Below are 25,166 nucleotides of genomic sequence, written 5' to 3' on the forward strand. Positions count from 1 at the left end.
AAAGTAGTTAAAGCCACAACCAATGCCAGTTTTTGTCCCAAATCCAAGAACTCAGACCAACCTTTGGCTGGTACGTCACATTCCCTGCATAGGACTTTGTTTTCTCACAAGCAATCCAGAGAGTTCCCAACATCGGGTAGCTGAGATGGAGCTTCTGGGGATCTCTACTACTCTTCCTCTTGTGATTTGTGTCACTTGCCTGGTTTTCCTTTTTGTGTGGAGGAAAAGTTATGGATGGGGAAAGCTCCCTCCTGGCCCAACTCCCCTTCCCATCATTGGAAATCTGATGCAACTAAACCTCAAGAACCTCCCTGCCTCTCTCTCCAAGGTAAAGGGGTTTCATTCTGGGGCTGGGCATCTCCAGGTAAGTGGGATCATCTTCAGGCTGTTCAAGTCATCTTCAGTCTTTCTTAGTTTTACTCACCACTGAGGCACTTTTGGGCATCTATTTCTGTATTACAAGAGAGATAGCCTCTTTCTTTCCAGACTGGATCACTTTAGAACAGGCAGTGAGTGTGTTGACTTGATCTGAGATATATGTTGAATTCTAGTGAATGGGAGAATTCTGGGGTCAGAATATATTTCAGTTAGAAGGCTTCCAATCCTCTCTACATATAGCACTTACCAAAAGGCCAGCCCGTCAAATGTAATAAATGTCCTTTTATGATGTTATTATTATTATTGATATTGTACACTAAATGGCCTGTGGGATGCTTCGTGATCCTCTTTCTGAAGAGTGATCCCCACATCTTACTCTGACACAGCCCAGCTCTGCTACCCTGACTGACCTTCACTCCTTTGGAAATACTCTTTGGGGAAAAGATGAATTCATTGTGTCAGAATATATTCTCCAGAACAACCTAAATGTCCATCAATGGATGAACAGATAAAGAAAATTTGATACACACACACAAACACACACACACAGGAATATTATTTCACCTTTAGAAAGGAGATTCTGCCATTTACAACAACAAGGATGAACCTGGAGGATATTATCCTAAGTGATGTAAGCCAGACACAGAAGGCCACATACCGCCATGATTTCATTTACATGTGGAATCTAAAATAGGCAAACTTATAGAAGTAGAGAGTAGACTGGTGATTGCCAGGGACTGAGGGGAGGGGAAATGGGTGATGTTGGTCAATTTTGCTGTAAAGAGGAATGTCATGTCACAGTAGCTGGAAGGGAATAGAAACCAGCAGACAAGTTGGGGAGTTGGATCTTTTTTAGGAACACAGAGAGTCATTTATATTAACAGAAAACTGTGTACATGGGCACAGATGCATGTAAATGAGTAGATACTATGGTAGAAGCACATGGAAATTCTCTTCCGATTATTTCTGCTATCTCTGTGAAGTAGGGAGCAAAGTCATCAGCTGAGGGGGAGATGGGGAGAGGAGGACCTGTCAGTTTGTACCCCAAGTATAGAGACACTCTCATTCAGAGTAACAAAGGAAGTAAGTTTCATTTTTCTCGGATAGAGAAAAGAGGTACAAAGTGGCAAAATTCTCCACCATTAAAGTGGAAGTAAAAAAAAAAAAAAAGGAAAGCCAGAAAGAAAAAAGAATAGGTAGTGAGTTCAATAAGTTTTGCCTCTTAGAAATAATCATCATAAAAAATGAGGGAATCATAATATACAAATGGATTTTTTATGAATGGATTTTTAAATTTTATTTTTCAAAAATTTATTTAAAACTTGAACATGTTTCCACACCATTACATATCCTCCTATGACTAATTTCAAATGGCTGCTTTGAATCCAATTGCATGTATGTAAAATAAGCTTGAAAACCAGCTCCCAATTGTTAGCTGTTTTACACGTCCAAGGGTCTTATGTTTGCAAGTTTTACAGATGGGTGAGTGGTGAGAAGAATCTCAAAGGGGCCCGTCCATTTGGGTGACAACTGGTTTTCGGGCCCTGGTCTCTCCAAGTTTTCAGCAAAACATGATCACCAGGCAGGAAGGTATGTAGAGGGACGTCAGACGGATATGCAGACCTATACGTCAGACGGATATGCAGACCTATGAGATGCAAAGTCATGGACAGAAGTTAATACAGAGTTTAAAGATTTAACATCATTAGCAATCGTGACATTCCTTAAAAAGTCCAGAGGTTCAGTCCCAGGGGAAGATGCCTGAAAGGGTCTCCCATATAGAATTTTGAAAGGACTCAATTTAAGTCCACTTCACGGAGCTACTCTGACCCGTAGCAGGGCAAGGGGCGGTGCCTTATCCCAAGTTGGTTGTGTTGCCTGGTAGATTTTGGCAATGGTCTTCTTTAAGGTGCAGTTTGTTTTCTCCATGTCTCCAGTCAATGGAGGTCTCCAAGCTGAGTACAGTCTCCATGGGATGTCTAAGCTTTTGACACTTGTTGGGTTATTTGGGAGACAGAAGCTGGTCCATTATCACTCTGCAAGGTATTGGGCAGACAAACCTGGGATGATTTCTCAGCAATATGCGAGTGACTTCTGATGCTTTCTCAGTCTGAGTGGGAAAAGCTTCCACCCACCTGGTGAAGGTGTCTACAAACACTAACAAAAACCTAAAACTCCCAGCTGCCTGGGGAATGTGGGTAACGTCTATTTGCCAGTCTTCATTAGGCCAGATTTTTTTATGTTGGGCCCCCACATGTGGGGGACTGGAAGCGGCCTTGGGATTGTTCTTTGCACAGATTATGCAATTTTTAGCGACCTATTGTATCGTCTTTTGCAGGTGGGGCCCTGTGATGTACTTCTGGACCCATTAGATTCTCCCTCTGGTAGCCAGGGCAATGCGTGATAGCTACCTGAGCAGGCTCATTAATAGCACCAAAGAGTTTTAAGAGTTTAGGGCCATATCTGATTTCCTTTTTTCCTGCTGTTAAGAGTCCCCTTTCTTTTCAGATTTTCCCATGAGCATGAACTACAGCAAAGGCATAACAGGAATCTGTGTATATATTTACTGTCTTCCCTTGAGCTAGATTTGGAGCCCAAGTGAGGGCGATGATTTTCGCTTTTTGAGCCTATGTCCCTGGGAGTAGGGCTTTGACCTCTTGTAAAGTTATGACCGCGTACCCCGCGTGTCTCTTACCTTGATCCACGAAGCTGCTGCCATCTGTCAAGAGTTACGAGTCCGGTTCTTCCAGTGGACAGTCCAACAAAACATGTCAGCTAGAACACACTGTCTCCATCTCTAGTAAGCAGTCAGGTTTTAAGGCTTCTGATGTCTGATTAGGGAGCAAGGTGGCTGAGTTTAGGGGGACTTGCGCCTGTACATTTGGATTGTCCAAAAGGATGGCTACTATTTGTCCATCCTTCCTGAAGTGAGCCAGTATCTTTTTCATTCTAATAATGTGAGTACTTGATGTGGAAATTAACTTTGTCTTGATGGTATCAAGGGCCACCTGAGATTCCTTTGTCCCACTTAGTGGCCCCTGGTCTAGCCCTTTTAGAGCCTCATAGGTTTTACTATGAAGCAGTCACGTTATAGCTTTCTTTTGGTCTGGCAGCAGTTCCTTCTGGCCTTTTGATAAGGTAAATCCTAAGTATGTAATTTTTTGTTTGCAGATCTATGCTTTCTTTCATGAGACCTTATACCCACATTCAACCAAATGATTCAAGGTCTTGATTGTGTTGGCCATGCACTGCTCGTAAGTGGGGCTCACTGTCAGCAAGACATCCACATACTCTAACAGCAATCCTTCTTGCACTTGTAAGCAGCTCAGGTCTTTAGCTAGGGCCTCCCCAGAAAGCATAGGGGAGTTTTGAAAGCCCTGGGGGAGCACTGTCTAACTACTGTCGAGTGGCCTCAGTATCAGGGTCACACCATTCAAAGGCAAAACGTTGTTGCGATTCTCCTACGAGTGGTATGCAGAGGAATGCATCCTTTAAGTCCCCAAACTGAAAGCCAGCCAAATTCACCTGGCATGTTGGTTAGCAAGGTGTGAGGTCTGGGCCCCACAGGGTGCAGGTCCTGAACCACCTCATTTATGCTGCGAAGGTCCGGAACAAAGCAATATTCCTCTGAATTGAGTTTCCCAATCACTGAAGTGTTAGAGGCAGTTGGCAAGTGAGGGAGCCACAAGGGGAGTTCCCCTGGTGGAAAAAGCCGCCCTGCAGCTGCAGGGAAAAGTCCCAAAACAGCCCCCTCCAAGTCGACTAGCTATGGGCAGAGGCTATGGTCCCATCTGGGTCGCCAGAATTTGATACTGAGCAATGGGCTAGCTCTGCGCCCTGTGATCTGAGCCAATTAATCACAATGAATTAGAGACCGAGAAAAGAAGTTTAATTAGATTAGCCGGCTAATTGGAAGATGGGTGACTAATGTCTCAAAAACCCATCTTCCAGGATTACAGAATCTTGAGGCAGTTATATAGGGGAAATGGGCAGTGAGGAGGGAGCTGACTGTTCTGTCAGCTGTGATGGATGCCTTGTAGGTGTGTTTCCCGCCTGTGGTCAGCCTGTTCCTGGAGAGAAACTCATAGAACAAAGTTTTAACTTTTCAAGCTATCAGGAGGTACATACATAAGTGGAGGCCATAAATCAGGAGAGCATGTGAATTTTTTAGAGTATGTGCAGAGCAGTGAGTAGTCACACAGAGGAGGAGCTGGGACCCTTTAGCATAACAAGATGGCCTCACTTATGCTCACTTACAGTCTCGGTTGTGCTGAGTCCAAAAGCTCCTTATTGTGGTAAAGCTCTCCCGCTCAGGTGCCCTGCTCCTCCAGGAAAAGCTTCATATCTTCAGATTGTTCCAGGCCACCAAGCCCTGCAGCTAAAATGTGCCTTTTTCCTCCCCAGAAAGGAATTTCGGCCTCTTCCATCTCACTCAGCACTGTCCCTTGTTGTGAGGGTCCTTTTTATCCAGTTTTCAGTTTTCTCTCAGGGGTAGTTTCTTCAAGAGTAGTTGTAAGTTTGTTGTGTCCATGGGAGGAGATGAGCTCAGAGTCCTCCTGTGCTGCCATCTTGACACTGGATCTCCCTCATAGATTCTTGAACATTCTATTTTATTAAATTCTCCCATTATCATCCAACACTGTCTTTATCACTTTCATGGAATTATGCTTAATTAGTATTGCAAATGTAGTTTGTTTTGCTGTTTACCGTTAACTGTCACTTTAGACTCTAAGTTCCATGAGGGCTCCTGGGCTGTGCACAGTGTCTGATGCAATATAGGTATTTAGTAAATATTTGTTCAGTGATTGCCTATGTAAATAAAGTAAACTGAATCCATGACTACACCCCAAGTTAAATTCCTAAAGTGGACTTGATGGAGCAAAGGCTAAGCCACATGTAAACTGTTGCTTAATTTCTACCCAAGCTTCCAAAGGAGAGATTTCACAATAGTACTTACACAACTGCTGCATCTCTTTCCAGATGGCCAAAGAGTATGGCCCTGTTTACACTCTGTACTTTGGATCCAAGCCGACTGTGGTCTTACACGGTTATGAGGTGGTGAAGGAAGCTCTGATTGATCAGGGTGATGAATTCCTTGGCAGAGGACGTTTTCCAATTATTGAAGATAACCAGAAAGGACATGGTATGTTCCAAATCAAAATATAGGTTAATTTTCTTTGGCAAAAAAATCCGATTAACTAACTTAATATGTCTGTTCTGCACCAAGCAACTAATGTTAGTTAGTTAGTTAGTTAGTTAGTTAGTTAGTTAGTTAGTTAGTTTAGATAGTGCAGACTCCATAGGTTAAGGGCATTGTCCCCAACAAGACTGCCCTCATTTGCTGGAATGACTCACAGAACTCAGGAACGTTCTGTACTTATAAGTAAAGTTTTATTATATAAAGGGTGTATTTTATACAAAAATACAAGTGAAGAGTCATATAGGGTGAGGTCTTGGAGGGTCCTCAATGCAGAGCTGTATCCTCCCCCTAGGAATCATAGTGTGTTACCCTCTTGGCACATTGATGTGTTCACCAACCAGGAAGCTCACCTGAGCTTTCGTGTCCAGAGTTTTTAATTGGAGCTTCATTACATGGGCATGATTGATTGAGCCATTGACCACCTGATGGAACTCAAGCTCAATCTCAATCTCTACCACCTGAGGTCAGGCTGATATCTGTTGGCTGAAAGTCCCAACCCTCTAAATACACAGTTGGTCTTTCTGGCATGGCCAGCCCTGTCTTGAAACTGTCTAGGGGCCCACAATGAGTCACATGAGTCCTCGTTATTGTAAACTCAAGCATGATCCCAGGGGCTCATCATAAATAACAAAGATACTTTCAACACTTGAAAGATCCCAAGGGTATAGAAGCTCCCTCCCAGGAACCAGGGACAAAGACCAGACATTCTTTTACTATACAACCGATGCTCTGAGAACTCTATTGAGATGGACATCAAAAACAGACTCCAGGTTCCCTGTAAGGTAAATCTGCAAATATGATGCAGTGGAAACAATCTGGGAACCTCTAGAAACAAAAATTGTTACCCACAGGTCTTAGGGTTGAGGGAGCTGGAGAAGGGACTCTTGTGGTGTTGTCACTACAGTGGCACAGTGGCAGCAACAATAAACAAATCACTAGATCTAGGAATTACTGTTTTCAATGACAGCCTGGTTTGGGTCGGGGAGGGTTGGTAGGATCAGGGAGGCAATGCAGAGGGAGCTACAATGGTACTTGTCATTTTCTACATCTTCAGTTGGACAATAGGCTCACAGATAATTCATTTTATTATTGTTTCAAAACTTAGACCATCAAAAAACCTAGGACAGCTGTGGGAGAGATGCCATCTGAGGTGGGGCAGTGGGCAGGGCAGGGAATCTCTGGCTTCTCCTTTCTTTCTCCTCTCCAACCTCTTGCCACAGCCTCCATTTGGCTTACCCCAGTCAGAGCCAGCTGCCAAGCGTGGGAGCACGGGAAATTTAGCCTGCAGCATCTATAACACTGTGGATCAGGGCCAATAACGGAAGAAGGAGGGCTCTCGGGACAAGCACAGAGAGAAATGGGTAATCCAGGGTGGAGAAGGCTTTACCAAAGAAGTAAAACCCTTGGGAAGGTGAGATGCTATAGGATCCAGGGCACATGTGGAAATTTTCCCTCTCAAGAGAAGGAACACATTTTCAATTGCAACAGGCTGTAACTGCAACCGAATTCTACCACCATGCGAAAAAACCGCTCCTCTACCATCCAGCAATTTATAAAAGCCCCAGACCAGAAGGAAAACAATAAAAACATAGAATTAAGTCCTAAGGACTTGGAATTAGGTAAACTAAGTGATACTGAGTTCAGAGCAGCTATAATAAAAAAACTCAATGAGGTAGAGAGAAAGATAGAGAAACAAGCCGAGTTCTGGAGTTACTTCACAAAAGAGATTGAAATCATAAAGAAGAACCAAACAGAATTACTAGAGATGAAAAACACAATGGACCAGATAAAACAGAATACGGATTCCCTGAATGCCCGTGTAGACACCATAGAAGAGCAAATTAACATAATTGAAGAAAGACAAGCTGAATGGCTCCAGACAGAGGAAGAAAGATAACTAAGAATTTAAAAAAATGAGGAAAATCTCCGAGAGATAATGGATTCAATGAGGAGTAAGAACATAAGGATCATAGGAATTCCTGAGAATGTGGAAAAGGAAAATGGAGCAGAAAGTGTGCTTAACGAAATTATTGAAGAGAACTTCCCAAATCTAGGGATCGATGGAGAAATGTGTGTAGAGGAGGGTTTTAGATCTCCTAGATTTGTCAATGTAAAAAGACCTACTGCAAGGCACATAGTAGTAAAATTGGCAAAAAGGAAAGATAAGGAAAGAATACTCAGGGAAGTAAGAAAAAAGAAGAGAATAACCTATAAAGGAGCCCCTATCAGAGTGTCAGTGGATTTATCTACAGAAACCTTACAAGCTAGGAGAGAATGGAGTGACATATTCAAAGCTTTAAAAGATAAAAATCTTCAGCCAAGAATACTCTATCTAGCAAGAATTTCCTTCAGATATGAGGGAGAAATTAAATCTTTTCCAGACAAACAAAAGTTAAGGGAATTTGTAACTAAAAGCCCTCCATTACAAGAAATCCTCAAGAAGGCTCTCAAACCTGAAAAAAGAAAAAAGGGAGAAAGGGGACACAATCCACAGACTAGGGAGACTGATGGATAGAACCAGAACAGGATAGCAAATATTCAACTATAGCATTAGGGTAAAGGTAAGGAAACTACCAAAGCAAGGACGATCTTATCACTCTAACTACAAATTAATGAGACGAGTTGGAATAAAAAATGAAAATAATTATTTAGGAGGGGAAGAGCAAAGGGTCTAAATCAGTATTGGCCAAGTAAGTAAGAGACCACCAGAGAATAGACTATATTATACACGAGATTCTAAATACAAACTTCAAGGTAGACACTAAAATAAAGTACAAAACAGAGTCAAAAATCATAAATAAGGAAAAATCTAAGAAACCCAGCATAAGAAATTGCAGTATTAAATGGGTAGGCTAAAGGAAACAGGAAAAGAAATGCAGGAAAACAAGATAATGAGCGACAGATTGACAGCATCAAGTCCACATGCATCAATAATCACTCTCAATGTAAACGGATTGAACTCTCCAGTAAAAAGACACAGAGTGGCAAAATGGATTAAAGAACAAGATCCAACAATTTGTTGCCTCCAGGAAACACACCTCAGCCCCAAGGACAAACACAGACTCAGGGTGAAGGGGTGGAGGACAATACTTCAAGCAAATAGCAAGGAAAAAAAGGCAGGTGTTGCAATTCTTATATCAGACCAAGTGGATTTCAAAATAAGACAGGTAAAGAGAGACACAGAGGGACAATATATAATGATCAAAGGGGCACTTCATCAAGAAGAAATAACGCTTATAAATATCTATGCACCCAACACAGGAGCACCAAGATTCATAAAGCAACTATTAACAGACCTAAAGGAAGATGTTAAAAACAACACAATAATAGTAGGGGACCTCAACACCCCACTCACATCAATAGACAGATCATCCAGACAGAAAATCAACAAGGAAATAGCGGAGCTGAATGAAAAACTAAAACAATTGGACTTAATAGACATATATAGATCACTCCACCCTGAAAGAGCTGAATACACATTCTTCTCAAGTACACATGGAACATTCTCAAGGATAGACCATATGTTGGGAAACAAGGCAAGCCTCTACAAATTTAAAAAAATTGAAATAATAACAAGCATCTTCTCTGATCTTAGTGCTATAAGGCTAGAAATTAATTACAAGAAAAAAGCTGAGAAAGGCACAAAGGTGGAGACTAAACAACACACTACTGAACAAGCAATGGATCATTGAAGAAATTAAAGAAGAAATAAAAAAATACCTGGAAACTAATGAAAATGATAGCATGCCATACCAACTCATATGGGATACAGCAAAAGCTGTATTAAGAGGAAAATTCATCACAATACAGGCACATCTTAACAAACAAGAGAAATCCCAAATAAGCAACCTTAAAGTACACCACAATCCCTGACTTCAAAACATACTACAAAGCTACAGTAATCAAAACAGCATGGTACTGGTACAAAAACAGGTGCACAGATCAATGGAACAGAATTGGAAGCCCAGAAATAAAACCAACATCTATGGACAGCTTATCTTTGACAAACGAGCTGAGGGCATACAATGGAGAAAAGAAAGTCTTTTCAACAAATGGTGCTGGGAAAACTGGAAAGCCACATGTAAAAGAATGAAAATTGACCATTCTTTTTCACCATTCACCAAAATAAACTCAAAATGGATCAAAGACCTAAAGGTGAGACCTGAAACCATAAGGCTTCTGGAAGAAAACGTAGGCAGTACGCTCTTTGACATCAGTATTAAAAGGATCTTTTCAGACACCATGCCTTCTCAGAGAAGGGAAACAATAGAAAGGGACTTCATCAGACTAAAGAGCTTCTTCAAGGCAAATGAAAACAGGATTGAAACAAAAAAACAACCCACTAACTGGGAAAAAATATTTGCAAGTCATATATCTGACAAAGGCTTAATATCCATAATATATAAAGAACTCTTGCAACTCAACAACAAAACATCAAACAACCCAATCAAAAAATGGGCTGGAGACATGTACAGACATTTCTCCAAAGAAGATATACGGATGGCCAATAGGCACATGAAAAGATGCTCATCATCGCTGATCATCAGGGAAATGCAAATCAAAACTACACTAATATATCACCTTACACCCGTTAGAATGACAAAAATATGTAAAACTAATAGTAACAAATGTTGGAGAGGTTGTGGAGAAAAAGGAACCCTCATACACTGCTGGTGGGAATGCAAACTGGTGCAGCCACTATGGAAAACAGTATGGAGATTCCTCAAAAAATTAAAAATAGAACTACCATACGATCCAGCCATCCCACTACTGGGTATTTATCCAAAGAGCTTGACGTCAGCAATCCCAAAAGTCCTATGCACCCGAATGTTCATTGCAGCACTGTTTACAATAGCTAAGACGTGGAAGCAACCTAAGTGCCCAGCAACAGACGAATGGATAAAGAAGATGTGGTACATATGTACAATGGAATACTACTCAGCTGCAAAACAGAACAAAATCATTCCATTTGCAATAACATGGATGGACTTGAGGGAATTATGTTAAGTGAAATAAGCCAGCGAGAGAAGGATAATCTGTGTATGACTCCACTCATATGAGGAATTTCAAATTATGGACTAAAAACAGTTTAGTGGCTACCAGGGGAAAGGTGGGGTGGGGGGTGGGCACAAAGGGTGAAGTGGTGCACCTGCAACACGAATGACAAACATTAATGTACAACTGAAATTTCACAAGATTGCAACCTATCATTAACTCAATAAGAAAAAAAAGAAAAAAAAAAAGAGCAACAGGAAATTCAGAATCCATAGCTGGTTTTGTACAGAGGAAGAAGTTAAAAAGCATTGGCATGGATCACACCGAGTTCCTTTGCTCCTTAGTTTCTTCTTCTTCAGATTAGGCTAACATTAGCTGTAGTAAATTCAGAGGAGAATAGAAACATAGATCCCATTGATCTGCTCTGAAGTTGCTTACAGGTTATCCTCTAATAGAGGAAATCACATAGAGGAAATAAACCACAAGTTAGAGGGATATTAAGTGTAAAAACAGACCCTTGGGAAAGGGGTTTGTGAGAACACATGCCATTTTGACCATTTGTAACAAAACCACACAGAGGGCCCTTCCCATTCTTGGGAATATTCTCCAGCTGCCGATGATTCCCCCTGCCCAATTCCACCATCTCTAGCCCCTTGGGTTTTATTTTCTTTGTGACAAATTTTTCACCCAAACTACAGAATATGTTGTGCTCTTAACTTGCCAGTTGCTGAATCCCCATAAGGGGCCCTGGAAACAGTTCAGGGTACACACAAGTGATCAGCTTGAGGGAAAATCCGACTCCGTGATGCAAGATACTTTCCTGCTCTTTGCTTCGTTCCCTAGGAATCCTCTTCAGCAATGGAGAGACATGGAAGCAAATGCGGCGCTTCTCCCTCATGACCCTGAGGAACTTTGGGATGGGGAAGAGAAGCATCGAGGAGAGGGTCCAGGAGGAAGCCCGGTGCCTGGTGGAGGAGCTCAGAAAAATGGAGGGTGAATTCCATTAACCATCCCTTTGGGGGCGGGGATGTCCTGCACACACCACCCCCAATCAAAGCTCCTCCTTTGGGAGTCTCTCTATGATCCACGATCTGCTCTATTAATCAGAGAGTCGAGTAGGAAAAAGGGGTTGAGAAAAAAATGACCCAAAGCTACTAGTTATGACTCTCAAATCCTTTCACTTGGATTCTTTTCCCAACTTCTGCATTTACTGGGTGTGTAAATTTGCATAAGTGACAACTTCTCTAAGATGCAGTTTCCTCTTCTGAAAAATGAGGCTAAAAATCAAACCTCAACTTGAGGGGTAAATAATACATTTTGCAAAACATTTACACAGTATTCAGCATGTCATAAATACTCCATAACATTACTTGCTGCTCTTTTGATTATTATAGTGTTCATATAATAACATATTATTAGGAGCATAGTATAATACTATATAGCATGTAGTATTAGTATTATTAGAAGATGCCCACATCCTAATTTGGGGAAGTTTAGAGGAAATAAACTATATGCATGAATCTGAGCAGGAGGGAGGCCCTGTTCTTGAAATCCTGATGCAGGCTGAGGAGAAGTCTAAATGTTAGAGCTGTTCTGTTCTCACATCAGCTCAGCCCTTTGACCCTGTCTTCGTCTTCGCCTGTGCTCCCTGCAATGTGATCTGCTCCATCCTCTTCAATGAGCGTTTCCACTACAAGAATGAGACATTCCTCTCCCTGATGTATTTGCTGACTGAAAATTTTAAGCAAATAAGCTCTCCATGGAACCAGGTATGGCCATCTGCACTCGCCGTTGATCTCGTTGGTCCGCTGGTAGCCTGCAGGTAAGGTAACGGGCTATGAGCGCCCCAGACCTACTCTGTCAGCAAAGTGCCCGCATGAGCAATATCACCTTGCTTCCACGTCTGCCGAGTGAATGAGTGCAATGCCACTTATCCCAGCACCTATGGAAGGTTGCCTTCTGCTTGCCTCCATGGGTTGAGTCACACAAAACAAGACAGAACATCCTCAGTTGCCTGCATTTCTTTTAAGGCCCTTACACACATTTCTCCCTCTCTGACTCCAGGCTGGCTGAAGTCAGGATGAGCAAGGAGATGGAAAGGGGATGCTCTCCTGTATGTGATGATCATACTCCCTTCTCTTCTGTTTGGAAGCTGGAGGAAGCGTTTCTCCCTGGCCAGACCACACAGAGATTAGGTGCCCCACTCAGAACTCTGGTCTCTCTTCACAAACTAATTTCCAGTGTATTTTTGCCTCATATTTAGATATACAATCTATGGCCAACACTCATAAGACATCTCCCTGGAGAGCACAAAGCATTTTCCAACAGGCTTGATGGTGTTAAAAATTTCATTCTGGAAAAAGTGAAGGCGCATCAAGAGTCCCTGGACCCTAATAACCCTCGAGACTACATTGACTGTTTCCTCAGCAAGATGGAGCAGGTACTGTGTGCGACATCTTTCCCTGAACCTACATTTTATCATTCCACAGAAGTGTGTGAAAGCAGGATCACACCATGTAGGTAATTCTTGATATGTTACGGCAATGGGGTACACTATTAGCAATAGAAATTCAAAAATAGTCCAAAGACCTCTTTTTCCTTTGTATTTCTATTTACTTCCTACACTTGGACATTAACATTTAAATATTCTCGCTACATATTTAAGATGAGCTACATCTGGGGCTGGCCCCGTGGCCAAGTGGTTAAGTTCATGCGCTCTGCTTCGGCGGCCCAGGGTTTCACCGGTTTGGATCCTGGTTGTGGACGTGGCACCACTCTTCAGGCCACGCTGAGGCGGCGTGCCATATGCCACAACTAGAAGGACCCACGACTAAAAATACACAACTTTGTGCCAGGGGGCTTTGGGAGAAAAAAGGGAAAAATAAAATCTTTTTTTAAAAAAAAGAGCTACGTGATATTACATATGTAAATTCCTGGGTTTTTTTTTTTTTTGAGGAAGATCAACCCTGAGCCAGCATCTGATACCAATCCTCCTCTTTTTGCTAACATCCATGCCCATCTTCCTCTACATTATATGTGGGATGCCTGCCACAGCATGGCTTGATGCGCAGTGCCATGTCCACACCCGGGATCCCGGCCGGCGAACCCCTTGCCACCAAAGTGAAACGTGTGCACTTTACCGCTGCACCATTGGGCTGGCCCATAAATTCCTGTTTTTGAACACATATTTATCTTGGGGTGGATAAAACACACATGCATTTTTGTCTACCCATCATTTACACGTATGTCATCAGCCATTTTTGCCACAATGCTTCCCAGATAGTACGTCATTAGACCAATACATTATAAAAAGCTGATTGTATTTTCCCATAGAAACAATTTTTGTTATTTGAAACTGGTGGTGGATAAAGATTCTAAAGGAAATACATTATACATTAACCATGGGTAGTATTAAAAATATTGAATAGCACATACTCACACAGCCACAAATCCTCAGAATGTCACTGAACAGAAATAGCAGCATGACTGTCCATGAGCACATCTGTAGAAAAACCGTCACGACTGTGACCAGCAATAGATTGTAAAAAAGATGTTTAAATGTAAGCACATATATAACAACTTAGAATATGAAGATTGTTCTTTGAGCGCTGTAAAATTAACATTGTTTATGCAAAGGTCCCCCAAATATATATAAATGAAAGAAAAATATTGCTCAACTAAATGTACAAATTATAGCAAACATTTAATTAATAATAACTTGCTTAGTCTTCTTAAGCCCTAGGAAGGCTGATTTGGATAGCCTGGTTTCCTTAGAAAACACATCTAAAGAAGGCATGTTGATGCCCCTTTTCCCGCTCAGAAACTTCCCTGGGATAGTAGAGGCATTTAAACTCATTCCACTTACCAAGGATGTGCACCAAAATATCCTCTGCATTCTGAAGGAAAAGTTTGTTGTTGACTTTCAGTGGGCTAGATGATCGTCTGGGAAAAAGAAAGAAAACAGAGCCAGGCTATTAATTCAATCTTTTGAAAATATTATTTAGTACTAACTATGTATCAGACATGGTGATCAGGCTTGGTGAAGGGAATAAAAGGAGGAATCAGATAATATCCTGCAATTTGCTTTCATAGCATTTGTGACAGTTTAAGGAAATACTTATTTAATTGACTTCTACATTCTCCACTGCACGTATACCCCAAGAGGGCGGGGTCAGTGTTGATTTTCCACACTTTGTATCACCAGCAACTAGCATGATGCTTAGCATAGGATAGGTGCACAATAAATACTTGTTGAATAACTTTACTAATTGATTAATAAAGATATAGTCCTTGACTTAATGGAGCTTACAGTCTAGTGCAAAGATCATCAAAACCAACAGCAACAATGAAGTGGTAATAGGGAAGTACGAGTTGCTATAGGAAAGAGTGGCAGGAACACTAATGCCAGTCTGATGTGAGTGAATAAGGGACCGCCAACCCAAGGCCCACTGGGTACGTCCCTGCACACACAGGTGACAATTGAACTGAGAGCTGAAGGGTAAGTAGGGATTACCTGTGTAAAGGCAATAGAGAAAAATATACTAAGCAGAAAAACAAGATGTGCAAAAGCCCTGAGGCAGAAGGAAGCTTAGAAATATGAGGGGTAGAATGAAAGCCAGTGTGACTGGCAGGGAAGGAGTGGGGGAGAGTGGTGGGAGAGAAGCTGAAGCACCAGAACATTGACCATTCACGCAGGGCGTGGCAGGCCATATTACTTAGTTTAGTTTCTATCCTAATATCAATAACATTAGGATAAGATTTGCAGGGTTGAAGCACCATGTCAAGAATGATCATATTTGTAATGTGGAGGACGGATTGGTGAGGTTAACAGTAGATACAGAGAGAACAGCTAGAAGTTGACTGAGGGTAAGTTTCCTGGTAGCAGAGCCTATAAAATAGGGATTTGTATGAAAGTGATTTATGAAAGGAGCACCATCAGGAGAAATTTGTATGTGAAGGATAGGGAAGGGGAAAAAGTTAAACATCGGTGTGGTTTCACATAAGGTCTAGTCTCTGCTGGATCCTACAGAGGGCTGTAGAGTATCAATTGCAGTGTGGAGTTTGTCATGCCCTGAAGCAAGGAAGCTGGAGTTTTGTACCCCTGTGCCCGTTAGTCATCGGCTATAGGCAGCCCCTGAGGGTGGTGCAGCAGCTAGCTCCCATGCATCTCTTGGCAATGTGGCTCCAGTGCCCAAGGGACTCCTCCAGAGAAAGCTGCAGGTTGGGCCATAGCAGCTGGGACATAGGGGACCTGAACCAGTAAAAGGTATCTGGGCAGGGCACCAACAGCATCTTCTACATAAGACTATTGCAGTAGCCCAAGGCAGAGATGGTAGCCATAGGTGCTGGTGGTGGAAATGAAGAGAAATGGATAGATTTAAGAGATATTTAGGAGGTAAAATTAATAGTATTGGTGACGAGTTGGGAAATGCAAGAGATGAGGTGCTAGGTTCCTGGTTTGCCTAACTGGATGGAGGTTGGGGCCATTTACCAATACAGGAAACACTGGCAGGGCACCATGGGCAGTTGTTAACACATATACGAAAGCCTTGAGATCCACTGAACAGGGCCAGAGGAAGGAACAAAAGGAAAGTTGCTATGCCAATGTCTGGATTTCAACCATTCCTCCTTCTCCTCTCCATGTCTATTTTCCTGTAAGATAGCTATCAATAGATGATGGGTAGAAACGTCTGAAGTGTTTCTGCTTTCCTATTAGTTTCGTTCCATTCTGTTTTAATATTAAATCTCTACAACCTTACTAGATAATAGATTTGGGTTGTGTTAAGAATTAACAAAATGGTGTTGTCCATCCTTAGTTAAATTACAGAGTTAGAACATAAATAAAATATATGTTAACATTTCCATTTTCTTCCTAACTCTCTTCACCAGCAAAAGACTTTTGAAAACTAACTAGACGTTCTGTTGTGAGAGAGTTATTTAAAATGCTCAGTATTCTTGATTCCATATAAATGCAGTAAGGACTATAGGTAGGAAATGACAATGTGCCTAAAAACTTGGACATCTATACACAGAAATCATCCCATTTTGAAATGAACAGGAGATACATGGTATAAAGAACCCGAGTGAAGAAAAGTTTGATTCACGGCTTTAAAAATGAAGCTAATTTTAAAAACAAGCACCCTAATGCTTTCCTCAAATTTAAAAACCAATGGTATTAAAAGCCTACCAAAAAATAATCAGCAATGAAAATAATTTGAATATAGCGAAATATAGAACTTAACTAGTGGGGGCTGGCCTCGTGGCCGAGTGGCTAATTTCACGCGCTCTGCTCCAGCGGCCCAGGGTTTCACCGGTTAGAATCCTGGGCACAGACACGGCACCGCTCATCAGGCCATGCTGAGGCGGCATCCCACATGCCACAACTAGAAGGATCCACAACTAAAAATACACAACTATGTACCAGGGGACTTTGGGAGAAAAAGGAAAAATAAAATCTTATTTTTTATTTATTTATTGAGGAAGATTAGCCCTGAGCTAACATCCATGCCCATCTTCCTCTACTTTATATGTGGGATGCCTACCACAGCATGGTGTGCCAAGTGGTGCCACATCCACAACCGGGATCCAAACCGGCGAACCCGGGACCGCTGAGAAGCAGAACGTGAGAACCTAACCACTGCGCCAGCAGGCTGGCCCCAAAATCTTAAAAAAAAAAAAAAGAACTTAACTAGTGTTATTTCATTAAACGTTCATTTATTCAACAAATTCTTAGTGCCAGTTATTATACCAAGGGCTGGGGATGCATCAACAGAGAAGACTTAATCTCTATTACTTTTGGTATAATTATTTTGTAATAGAAAGCTCACTCACTATTTTTAAGCCCTGGATCGATTTATTTTCTAAACACTTTGTCAATTCCATGTAAACAATTTTGAGTTAAAACATCCTACATCTACAAATACAGTCTTCATATTAGGAATGACATTAATAATGAGGAATGTCATATGTGAGTGAGTGGGGCCGGGAGTGTCTAAGTCTGCATAAGTGAAGGAAACAGACCCTCATGAACCAATGATTTCTCTACATTGTGCTCACCTAGAGTTGATCATCTAGTCGTTTCCCCTAAATGTAATAAAAGAAGATACCATTCACTGAGTATTTGTATATATGAAGCATTGTTCCAAGAGCTTCCACCCATTCACTCTTTTAATCTATATAATAACCTTATGGGGTATGTTCTATCTTTTTTATCCCAATTTCACAGATGATGAAACCGAGTAAAGAGGTACAGTAACTTGCCAAAGGCACACATCTGTTCATTGACTAACCTGGGATTTGGACCCAGAAGTTTTGATTCCATGACCGATTTTTTTATCCACTACACTACAGTGCACAAAATGAAGCCTGTTACTAGTGAAGCAGTGTGACTGTGGAGCTCTGATGAGGCACTGCCTTCTTTTTAACTCATCTAGCTATTAACTCTACCATTTGCAGGAGAAGCACAAACCAGAGTCTGAATTTAACTTGGAGAACTTGGCTGTCTGTGGATCAAATTTGTTTACAGCAGGAACAGAGACAACCAGTAGCACCCTAAGATGGGGACTCCTGCTCCTAATGAAACACCCAGAAGTGGAAGGTACAGCAAACATCCTAGTGACCGAATCAAAGATGAGATCCTGGCTTTAGATGAGGGTGGGAAGATCCTGCTGACAGTGACTGCTTCGCTTTCTCTGGGCCGCCTTGTACAGCATCATGCAAAGGGCCATCCATGTGGTTTTGTTTTTGTAGGTCAGAATTATATCTAATGACGCTGATAAGGAAGAGAGATCTTTAAGAATTCAAGGGCTGTCATTTACATTTAAAAACAGAGAAGTTTCTGAATCCCAATTCACATATGAGATGCAATGCCAAAGGGCGAGTCCTATTTAGATGAGGGTCACGTGCGTTCCCATGTTGAATTCTCATCCTGGGCCAATACCTTGCTGTGTGACCTCAAACAAGTTATTTCATCTTGCTGGCCTCTGTTTTCCCATCTTGAAAATGGACTAAACTCTCCAAAGGGAATTTTTAGCTCCGGTATAATTTAAAATTCAAAAATGAAATTGTACTAGCTCCATTTTCTCAAGCACATTCTTAGAGGATAGGCCTTAATAAGCCAGTGTTTATATTGCTCAACAAAATGGTGTTTGCCTTTCCCGCAAAACATGCAGGCGAGTGGATGAAGTTGACAAAGGAGATGCTCCCACTAGAGTGAGGACTAAACATTTTTTCTCCACAGCTCCTTTGCCAGGAATCATGGGATAAGCCATAATCCCTGCCACAAAGGTCCTCTCCTCACCTGTACACGAGAACAAACCAATTAAGGCGGGAGGCTGAGGACATACTTTATGTTCCCTGCAGCAAAATCTCTAGTATTTGCAGCAAAGGGGAAAATAGAAATGCCATCAGGAGCAGGGCAAGGGGCTGTTTAGTGACATGTCTTTGATCTCGGAAGTCTTTTCTAGGCCACTTTCTTTTGCACATTACAAGCATTTCAGGTCATCTTCAGCTCTCCAGGGAACACATCTCTTGAGTAGCATTCATGATTCGTGTCTCTGCAGCCAAAGTGCATGAAGAAATTGACCGTGTGATCGGACGCAACCAAAGCCCCTGCATGAAAGACAAGATGAGGCTGCCCTACACAGAGGCCGTGTTGCACGAGATACAAAGATACATCACCCTCCTGCCTTCTGATCTACCCCATGCTGTGACCCGGGACACAAAATTCAGAAACTGTGTCATCCCCAAGGTTAGATGCATCTGGGAAAGCTGGCTGAGACAGAAGGGGTGGCATGATACCTCGGTGGGGCCTGTGAGAGCCTTCTCAGTTCTGTTGCAGGAAGAGAGGTGGAAAGAGTTGAGGAAAGAACACAAGGTTAGAGTCACATGGGCTGGGTTTGAAATCTGTCACTGCCATGCAGTGCACACTCAGGTCATTTGGTACCTCTGTGACCCTGTCTCTGCCTTCCTAGAACTTCTGGGAGGCTGAGCTGGGCTTCCAAGGCCTCCTCTCACTCTCATATAGAATGTATTAAGGGAGCAGTGATTTCCATTGGTGAGAATCCTGTAGGAACTGAAATTTGATTTTTCATGATGAATTAAAAAAAGGAAGAAGAGATGGAAAATGTGTCTGCAGCTGTAAGGTAAGCAAGCCAAATGTCAACCTTCTTTAACCCCAATTCTCCCTTCCCAGGACCTCATGTACCAGGAAATTTGGGATATTGCTGCCCCTAACAGTTGACATTTGTAGAGCCTTTAGCATTTACCAAAACGTTTACTGGGGATGCAGTCAGTCTTCTGTAGTGATTAAGGGCTTGAGTTTTACATTTAAACAGTTTCAGGGGCCGGCCCAGTGGCGCAGCCGTTGAGTGTGCACGTTCCGCTTCAGCGGCCCAGGGTTCACCAGTTCGGATCCTGGGTGCGGACCTACACACCGCTTGTCAAGCCATGCTGTGGCAGGCATCCCACATATAAAGTAGCAGAAGATAGGCATGGATGTTAGCTCAGGGCCAGTCTTCCTCAGCTAAAAGAGGAGGATTGGCAGCAGATGTTAGCTCAGGGCTAATCTTCCACAAAAAATAAAATAAAATAAAACGTTAGTGAGGGATATAAAATTTTTGAATAAATTAAAAGACTTATTCTGTGTTTGGGTAGGAAAATAGCAATTATCCCCAAATCAATTTATACATTTATGAGATCTCAATGAAAATATCAACCAGATTTTTTTGGAACTATACTAACAGATCCCAAATTTGATATGGAAAATTAAAAAATAAAGGATAGTCAGGGACAGGTCCTAACAAATATTAAAATAATAATAATATATAAATAATGTAATAAAAATATATAAAATATATATATAAATAATAATAAAATATATAAAAGTCACAGTTATTATAGTAGTGTAATACAGCTTCTTAAATAGATGGATCAATTGAATAAAGCCTAGAAATAAACTTAATTATACATGGAAACTTGGTACATGATAAATGTGCCTTTTTCCTTGTAACCCAGAGGGAAAACATGGACTATTCAATTGAGATTGGAAAACTCCCAGAGAAGTTGGAAAAAAATCATAATAGATCCCTACCTCACACTTTACATGAAAATTTATTCTTTGTGGTTCAAATATATACACATAGAATGTTAAACTAAAAGCACTAGGGATAAAAGCAATAATTTTTTTGAGAATTTCAAAGTGACAAAAGATTTTCTAACAATGACCAAAGAAAAGAGGAACAAGAGGGCCATAAATTTGAAAATAGATAAATTTTGTTACATGCAAATAAGAAAAATCTGCCTAGAAAAAGAAACGAGGTCAAATGACAAACTGAGAGGAAATTTTGCACAGCTCATTAGAGCAAAAGACTAATTACTGAAAAATAAAATGAACTCCTACAGTCAGTATGAACAAACCCAAAACTCAACAGATACGTGCAAGGGAAACAAAACTAAAATTTAAGTAAAAGTAATACAAATGGTTCTTAAATCTATAAAAATATACTCACAAAATAAAATATGTTGAAAATAAAAACTATAAAGAAACATATTTTTACTCATCATAATATGTTGGCAGGATGTAAAAAAGCATATATTTTTGTTAGCAATATAAATTGATGTAACCTCTATGGCAGGAGATGTGACAATACCTATCAAAATTTTAAAAAATATGTACAATTTGAAGAGCAGTTCCACTATTAGGAATTTATGTATATTTTCCAAAAATAAGAACATTCGTTTCTTTGTGATATTTGAAGGTTGGAAAATCCATAGATCTTCATTTAAAAAGGACTTTAATATTTAAATTTTATTTATTAAATTTATTTAAAAAAGGAATTTCTAAAATTCTTTTATTCCTATAAAGTGGAATACTAAGCAAGCTACAGAACACTATAGGATGCTACTATTTGTGTTACAATAGTGGGGGATATGTATGTGTCTTTTTTTCTCAGTCCCTAAGGTATTTCCTCAAGGATATAGCATAAGTTGGTAACAGTGATTACATTAAGAAGGGAACCAGGGTACCTGAATATAGGGAGAGGATATTTTCACTTTCACCTTTCTGTATTTTCTGTATATCTTGCCTACTCCAATAATCGTAAAATAATGTTTAAGGAAATACAAAATAAAGTAAAAATGGAAAAAGGAAGCTTTCACTTAAACAGGAATGCTTTATGGTCAGAAAGAACTTGAGTCAAATTCTAACCACACCACTTGCTAACAGTATAAGCTCAAGTAAGTCATTTCTCCTCTCCGAATGGCAGTTTCCTCCTTACTCAATGTACACACAGTGCGATGCATAATGAGGAACAGAAAGAGAGCTTACTGGGTGTGGCTGAAGCGAGAATTAAGCGAGATTTGTAAACAACTAAGCAGAGCATGAGGCAAACGTGAAGCGTCCGACATAAACGCTGGTTATCCATATTACTCTGTCATTTAAACCTCACAAAAATCTTTTGTGAAAAAGGAGAAAATATTGTGTTTTTGTTACCCCACCCAATTTTACAAGTGAGGGAAGTGGGTTTTGATTCAACAGATTCAAGTTTTCACATCTCATTTTCTTCCATTCATACCTGAATTCAGAAAGAAAAAAATTGTGACAAAGTAGGCTCTTCCAGTTTGAGGCAGCAATTCCAGTAAAGCTCATGTCTAGAGAAATGGGTTGCAAACCCCAGTTTATCAACAACCATTGATTACTGCACATTGACCATAACATTGCTCTTCCCAGAGAACCATCTTATTATTCAATAAAAGATTTTGTATGAAATACAATATATAAAATAGCCATAAAGTAGCCATATAAATATATGTGTGTGTATAAAATAGCCCTAACTCGACACTATCACTCACCAGACAAACTTAAGAGTGCTCAGTCCTGGGGCCAGCCCCGTTGTTGAGTGGTTAAGTTTGAGCGCTCCGCTTCAGCGGCCCAGGGTTTCGCTGGTTCAGATCCTGGACGTGGACATGGCACTGCTTATCAGGCCATGCTGAGGCGGCCTCCCACATGCTACAATTAGAAGGACCCACAACTAAAATATACAACTATGTACTGGAGGGATTTGGGGAGAAAAAGCAGAAGAAGAAAAAAAGATTGGCAACAGTTGTTAGCTCGGGTGCCAATCTTTAGAAGAAAAGAGTGCTCAGTCCCATTCAATCCACTATAGTTGCTAGACTTGGTTATGAACAAGGATAAGTGTGCTAAAGTACCACTCCACTCTCCATTTCTTGGTTCCAGGGCACTACTGTATTGCCATTACTGTCTTCAGTCTTATTCGATTGCAAGGAGTTTCCCAACCCAGAGAAGTTTGACCCTGGCCACTTTTTGGATAAAAATGGCAGCTTCAGGAAAACAGAATACTTTGTGCCTTTTTCCCTTGGTAAGTGCAAATAAATCCATCCAAACCATACTCACGCACATTTTGGACAACTTTTAGCTTCAGTGAATTCATAGCATTACTAATCCGCTAATGATAACAAAGTCAATCATATCAAACCGTCACAACCCCCCAAATCTGGACGGAGCCATTTAAGTCTGTACACCAGTAGGATCAGGTAAGTTATCCAAGGACAATTTTGTTGTTTGCTGATTGAGTATAATGCCAGTTTTTAAAGAAACCAAAGCAAGTCAATCCAATTCAGATGTCATGTGTTGCCAGACCACAAGCGGACTTGTTTTTGCAAACTTTTGTCTATTGATCTCCCCTTTGTAATATTGACTTTTCCAAAACAAATATACAAGTTTCTTTCTTCTTCTTGAATTATTAACCATTATTAATTTTCTGACTCTTAGAGCCAGAGGCCATCAAAGAGACCTCGGCCACTTCTTCCTCTTTCTTCCCGTCTGAAATTCACACCCCACACACCCTACACACTCTTGCCTCTGTGCAGGAGCTTCTTGGCTCCCAGTGGCTATTTCCTATAAGGTCATAAAGACAACTTAGGAAGGGTCAGACACATTCTTTTTCCTTGTTATCCTTTCCAATCATTTGATTATTCTTTTCAAAAATAACAATGTGTTTTGTTTCTAAGGACAATGGTAATAAGTGTTCCACATAAAAATGCAGAAAAGCAGAAAAAGAAAACAAAGTAAAAGTTATTAGCAATTTTACCCTACAGAGATAATCACTGTTGATATTTTGCTGTATACACTTCAAACAATTGTCTAGGTATACATGATAGATGTGTTTATTAAAATTTGGTTCATTTTGTACAATCTGTTTGATAACCTGCTTTCACTTGGTATGTTGTGATAGAAAACACATGTGGTATTAAATAATCTTCCATAGAAACATGTTTAGGTTGCATTGTATGATAGATGCATGAGGATTTATTTAATTAATCCATTCTAGATGGATGTTTAGTTTTCATCTAACTCGTCTGTGTGGTAAATAACGATGCAAGTGACATCCTCATAGGTGAGTCTCTAATTTCTACAGATAAATCCCCAGAAGGTGAATTCCTGAATTAAATAGTGAAAATTTCTTTAGAGAATTTTGACTTGTATTCACAAATATCCCTCTAGAAAAGCCATACCGTTTTATTGTCCTCTGGCAGTTTATGAGCATTCCCTCTTCTGCTCAGCGTTCTCCATGGCTTTTAGGGGCACATGGTGTTTGGCCGTGGAGCGAGCTAACGGAAGTGTCTCCTCCCTCCAGGGAAGCGGGCCTGTGCTGGAGAGGGCCTGGCGCGCATGGAGCTCTTCCTGTTTTTCACCACCATTCTGCAGAACTTCTGCCTGAAGCCCCTGGTGGAGCCGAAGGAAATTGACACCACACCTGTTGTTACCGGGCTTCTCAATATCCCACCACCCTACAAACTATGCCTCATCCCTAGATAAAAGAAGACCTTCTCTCTTTCAAAATTTAAACCAAAGTAATTGCTTTTTCCTCACTACCCCCCCACCCACCCCCATCGTCTCTCTCTTAATTTTAAATACTGCCTAAGACAGAAACATACTCACTAAAATCTTTTATAGGGGTCACTAAAACTTGATTTGTGTTAATCTACAAATCCCTTGACAAAAAGGAACTGGGTCCTGGGGCCAGCCCGGTGGCCCAGTGGTTAAGTTTGCACGCTCCACTTTGGCTGCCCAGGGTTTCACTGGTTCGGATCCTGGGCGCGGACATGGCACCAATCATCAAGCCATGCTGAGGCGGCATCCCACATGCCACAACAGGAAGGACCCATGACTAAAAATACACAACTATGTACCAGGGGGCTTTAGGGAGAAAAAGGAAAAATAAAATCTTTAAAAAAAAAAAAAAGAAAGAGAACTCGGTCTGAAAATTCCTAGGGTACAAACAATATACCCTTTATAGTACTTTCTAAGCCATGCTGCAGCAGAACCAAGCTCAGGCCCACAGAAGGCCTTTATCAGGACAATCAGCAAATAGTAGAGACTTTACGTTCTGTGGTTTGGGATATAGGCTGATTTTCTGTAGTTTCTCAAAATAAAGGCACTAATATAATGCCTTATGCATATTTTTTCTATTTCTAATTGAAAGCACTTATACGATTTCTGCCACCTTCACAAAATAAATCCTTATTTCCACAATAGATTTTCTTTGTATGTTTTACTTTATTTCAAATCTCA

At 40.9% G+C, this 25,166-nt stretch overlaps 1 protein-coding gene across 1 annotated transcript; it reads left to right on the forward strand.

Annotated features, from left to right (window-relative positions):
- The first annotated feature begins 100 nt into the window (after positions 1-100).
- Positions 101-24,837, forward strand: LOC106846703 (cytochrome P450 2C23-like). Its single transcript, XM_014865653.3, has 9 exons — positions 101-328; positions 5,359-5,521; positions 11,417-11,566; positions 12,182-12,342; positions 12,837-13,013; positions 18,029-18,170; positions 19,135-19,322; positions 22,809-22,950; positions 24,229-24,837. Exons 1-9 carry the CDS (start codon positions 146-148, stop codon positions 24,408-24,410), a joined length of 1,488 nt encoding a protein of 495 aa, XP_014721139.1. The 5' UTR covers positions 101-145; the 3' UTR covers positions 24,411-24,837.
- Positions 24,838-25,166: the final 329 nt, after the last annotated feature.

This window comes from Equus asinus, chromosome 2 (genome assembly GCF_041296235.1).
Source record: "Equus asinus isolate D_3611 breed Donkey chromosome 2, EquAss-T2T_v2, whole genome shotgun sequence".
NCBI lineage: Eukaryota > Metazoa > Chordata > Mammalia > Perissodactyla > Equidae > Equus > Equus asinus.

What these genes read in the sequence shown, in the direction of transcription:
- LOC106846703 (XM_014865653.3), top strand. Translation starts at nt 146, where the DNA reads ATGGAGCTTCTGGGGATCTCTACTACTCTTCCTCTTGTGATTTGTGTC. An exon ending in TCCTCAGCAAGATGGAGCAG is followed by an intron (nt 13,014 to 18,028) that starts GTACTGTGTGCG and finishes TACCATTTGCAG; the next exon opens with GAGAAGCACAAACCAGAGTC. An exon ending in GAAACTGTGTCATCCCCAAG is followed by an intron (nt 19,323 to 22,808) that starts GTTAGATGCATC and finishes TCTTGGTTCCAG; the next exon opens with GGCACTACTGTATTGCCATT.